Genomic DNA, 4,531 nt, shown 5'->3' on the forward strand with positions numbered 1-4,531 from the left:
GCCCCACCGGCTCAGCGACTGGTGCCTCCTGGGTCTGGGGGGACACCTGGGATCCCCCTGCAGCCTATTGCTGAGGCAGGGGGGCCCACAGGAGCCCCCTGTGTGCTCGGTGGTGGACCCAGAAGTGGACTGGAAGTACCAAGCAGGCCGGGGGGCAGTAATGAATCAGGACAGTGATCCAAATCAACTAATTGAACCACTGTCCCCAACTTGGGCCAAATCCAAATCCAAATCAAACACGGCCCATTTTGCATACCCCTAATACATACCAGTTTTTGGGTTTTTTGTCACTTATGCCAAGATTTAAATTATTTCATTATTTGCCTTTTGAATGCCTTTCCCAGGAAAGAGATTCAAAGTAATCCACTGAAGAGTCTAATATTGCTATATATAATCACAGCACCTAGGCAGTCTTCTAAGATAACTCCATACTGGGTTTCTGAATATAGCAGTAGACCACGTATCACAATCATCGTGTTGGTCACGTTTTCCCCAGTAAGTGAGTCCTTAGGCCATTTACCCAGGACAAGGGAGAGCTGATTTCTAGGCCCTTATCAACCTGAGAGGATTTAAGTTCAGATATCTTTCTACAACAGTGTCCTCATTACTAGGCTGAGCGAGGGCACTTACCAGCTCTCCTTTTAAAGCTGTGTCAGTGCCAGAGGGAGAATGAGCATGAGGTTTTCTGTCTCTGTAGCCTATGGTTTAGGATAGGCTGAGAGGGGGAGATGATTCTTCTATCTCAGCAGTGCTTATTCATTTTACATTAGGTGATCATTGATTAAAAAAGAAAGACAGAAATAAATTCAGCAGCTCATATTGTAGCCCAGCATTCTCTTCTCCCAGAGGCGTGTCTTAACCAATTTAATATAGAGGCAGATTGCTTCCAGCTAGATCTCCTTCTAGCCCCTTTACTCTTGTACTCAAGGCTGCCCAGCTTCAGTAGCAGGGGTTGAGAGTGCCCTCACTCAGCCTGTTTCATTGCTAGAGCTATCTCCTGGGAAGTGGGAAATCTGAATTTAAATCCCTTCAGAGTAGGTCCTAGAATCCATTTAAGAGCCAGATTCAGATTGCATCAATAATTACATAAACAGACCTTGGGTGGGAGTTTGACTATCTATCTAACATTTACATTATAACATCATCTAAAAAGTTGTGTGTTCTCACATCTGTTTTATGTTTTTATTTCAGAGAGTGAAGGTGAATGTCCGTCTCACATAATAGTCATGTGTCGAGGTCGAATATTTGCCTTTGATGCTGTGTATGAAGGTCGCATGCTGAACCCTTCAGAAATTTTCAGGTTTTCAAACTATTTTGCATTAATTAAGCCTGCTGAGATCTGAATATCTTTGCAGAGCTGCAGAACAAAATGATCTGGGTCTTGCTTTTAAAATAACAGCACCCCATGGCCATTAAGACTACTGATACTTATATTTGGAGTGGCAGAATACCAGTCTTCTGTCATGTTACTTGGAAACTACAGTTCCTGTCAGTTTGTCAAGGAGAGACTTTTGAAAGTGAGAATTTCAAATCAACCAAGTCCATTTAAGCATATTTTTAAGTTTTAGAGGAATTGGAATTTTCCCTCTATAATTGTACTTTAACACATTTTGCATCTTAAGTGACTTCAGCTAAACAGTATCTCCATAGTTTTGAAAGTGTTGAGAGGTAGGGAGAAGGAAGCTTACAGACATGAAACATCATTTCTTATATTTAATACCCTAACATTTGGTAACATCATGCAAACGTAGGCTGCTAAAAGACATTTATGTAGCAAGTAATTATGAATCAATGGTGTTGGGGCTGTTGATGTTAACCTGCCAGAATTATCTATGAAGCAAGTTTTCTTTAGTAATATCTTTTGTTGGACCAGCTATATATAGTTAGGGGACAGATTAGACAAAATAAAGTGCTATCTCTTTCTCAGATCTAGAAGCCTATGGCAAATGTCTGTAACATATTTCCTTTGCCAACCAATCCAAGTAATAACGTGGAATCTATCAACAACATCATCATAACAAAAAAAACCCAACAGAACCACCCTCTTTTCCCTCTAATCCCTTCTGACCACATTTGAAATATAACTAGAGCTGTGCATCTTAGGTTACTTGTTGGCAAGGGTGTATGGTTTTTCCCACTGCTGAACACAACAAAGGTAGAACTAGGCCCCAGCCTACACAGGCTGATAACATTTTAAGGGTCTTTTGTGTCAGCTGAAGATCCCTGGGACAGCAATAGTGTATTTACCTCTTATTCACTAGGACTGGGAAAATGGCCTGTTTTTTCCTCTTTTGTGCCCATGAAACACTGTGTAAGAGCCGTAGTGAAAGAATCTAGTCTTCTGTGCTGTAGTCTTAGATTGCTAGATCAGATAGTCATGTTTATTGGTCTTCAAAACCAGCTTGTTTTCTCTCCAAGAGACTGCTATGTATTCTTTCTCCTAATCATGGAAATTCAGAGTAAGCACTTATAACTACCTCTTTTTGAACAATTATAATCAAAACACTTCCAAGAAGGATTTTGAATATTCAGGAGAGCAGAATGTGATGCCAATTTTACAGGTGACATAACTATTAGACCACTATTAGACCAGTCAAGCATTATTGTATGCTTCAAGTTAGTTACTCTGATGGAGTTTCAGAGTACCTCCACTGCTATCAGTCCAGAACATTTGGGCTAGTAGTCACTGAAGGAGGGTATGTATAGTACTATGGTAGTACTGTGTAGTACTGTGCTTACTGAAATGTTTTGCTATCAATTAATTTAGAAGAAGATGTGTGGCTAAATCACTTAATTTTGAACACCCTACAAGGGAAAAATAGAGTTAGGCACAAATGGGAATTTGTACCCGGCGAAATTCCAGTATTTCAACATCTGTATTAAAGATACTTCAATATCCTTGTCTCTACATTATATTATATTAAGCAATATAATGCAGGGACAATAAAAGCATCAAAAAAAGAAATACAATCAAGCAAGTGCCTAAGAAATTTCAAAAAGAAATGTAAAACTCTAGAACTCTTGGTTCAGAGATGATACCTTTTATTAGACCAGCTAAGAAATTGCAGAAGTTTTGGGTGTACACGCCCTTCCTCAGGCTCAGGGAAAATTCAAGATGATAAAAAGTCCCCATAGATAGAAAATAAACTTCATTTTTGCACAGAGGAGGCTGAAGGTGGAAGTCTGCTCCTCTGAGTCCATGAGAGTGTCTTTGTGAGTTGCTCTTTGATGTGCAGATAAGACAGGATTCCTTCCCCAGTGATGTCAGATGGCAGGCAGGGAGGTGTAGAAATCTTTCTTGTTTATCAATGAAGTTTAAATCCAAAATTGGCTAAAATTCAGCATCTTCCATGTTTCAGGGATGTATTTGGTAGCCCATTGGTATGAGACAAAAAGAACTTTTCTTTTTCTTTAATTTTCCCTGAGCCTGAGGAAGGGCTTATATGCCCGAAAGCTTGCAGAAAAAGATTTTTTGTGTGTGATTTCTTAGTTGGTCTAGTAAAAGGTATCATCTCTGAACCAAGAGTTCTAGAGTTTTGAATTTCTTTTTGTCTCAGACCAACATGGCTACCAAATACATCCTGAGAAATTTCAGAAACGTATTAACCATTGAGAAAAATTTAAATCTTAAAGCGACTTACAGGTATGGTAATAGTACTTAACATTTTACCTTATCTTGGATGTGTTGTATTGTCTTATTTTGGATCTACAAATGTATCCTGTGAATGCTGTTTAAATACTAGTCAGTACTGAAGTTTAACAGGTAAAACTACCAAATTAAAATATATGCCAAATAGTAGAATTTGCATTAAGTATTCAGATTGGTGGTTGTTTGTGAATTTGAATAGAGGACAGGACAGAGAAGGAACAGCAAAGTTGGTGTAAACAGAACTGCATTTTCAGACTGCATTACAAAGCTGTGAATCAATAGTTTTTTGAAGTACAAGTAGAAGCAAAGGCTTGCATAATATCTGAAGTACAGGTATGTACAAAGGCAACACTATATGGCATAGTTCATGTGCAGCCCTCTGGGTTGGACTACAAATACTCCCCTTTCTTTTTTTCTTTGTTTAAGCAAATATAGGAACAAAAGTTTAACACTGGAATTGTATGAATTTGGAGTTACTACTAAAGAAACAATATACAATTCTTGTAATTTATAATCGCCGATGACACCGAACTTTGGGGCAAAGCATCCACACCTGAAGACAGGAGGGCAATCCAGGCTGACCTGGACAGGCTCAGCAAATGGGTGGACAAGAGCCTAATGGTGTTTAACACTGAAAAATGCAAGATTCTCCACCTTGGGAGGAAAAACCTGCTGCATCCTTATAGGCTTGGCAATGCTACGCTGGCTAGCACTAGGGAAGAAAGAAACTTGGGGGTCATCATTGACTACAAGATGAACATAAGCCTTCAATGCGATGCTGCGGCTAGTAAAACAACTGAAACGCTGGCTTGCATCCATAGATGCTTCTCCAGCAGATCCCAGGACGTCATTCTCTCCTTGTACTCAGCCTTGGTGATGCTG

At 39.5% G+C, this 4,531-nt stretch overlaps 1 protein-coding gene across 1 annotated transcript in view; it reads left to right on the top strand.

Annotated features, from left to right (window-relative positions):
• CROT (carnitine O-octanoyltransferase) overlaps positions 1-4,531 on the top strand; it is a 46,076-nt gene that overhangs the window by 17,556 nt on the left and 23,989 nt on the right. The window contains exon 6 of the mRNA XM_019508360.1: positions 1,192-1,300. Within this exon, the coding sequence (XP_019363905.1) occupies positions 1,192-1,300 (109 nt within the window). The remainder of the gene's footprint in view (positions 1-1,191; positions 1,301-4,531) is intronic.

The sequence above is a fragment of the Gavialis gangeticus genome, unplaced genomic scaffold (genome assembly GCF_001723915.1).
Source record: "Gavialis gangeticus isolate Ggan-Ray unplaced genomic scaffold, GavGan_comp1, whole genome shotgun sequence".
NCBI lineage: Eukaryota > Metazoa > Chordata > Crocodylia > Gavialidae > Gavialis > Gavialis gangeticus.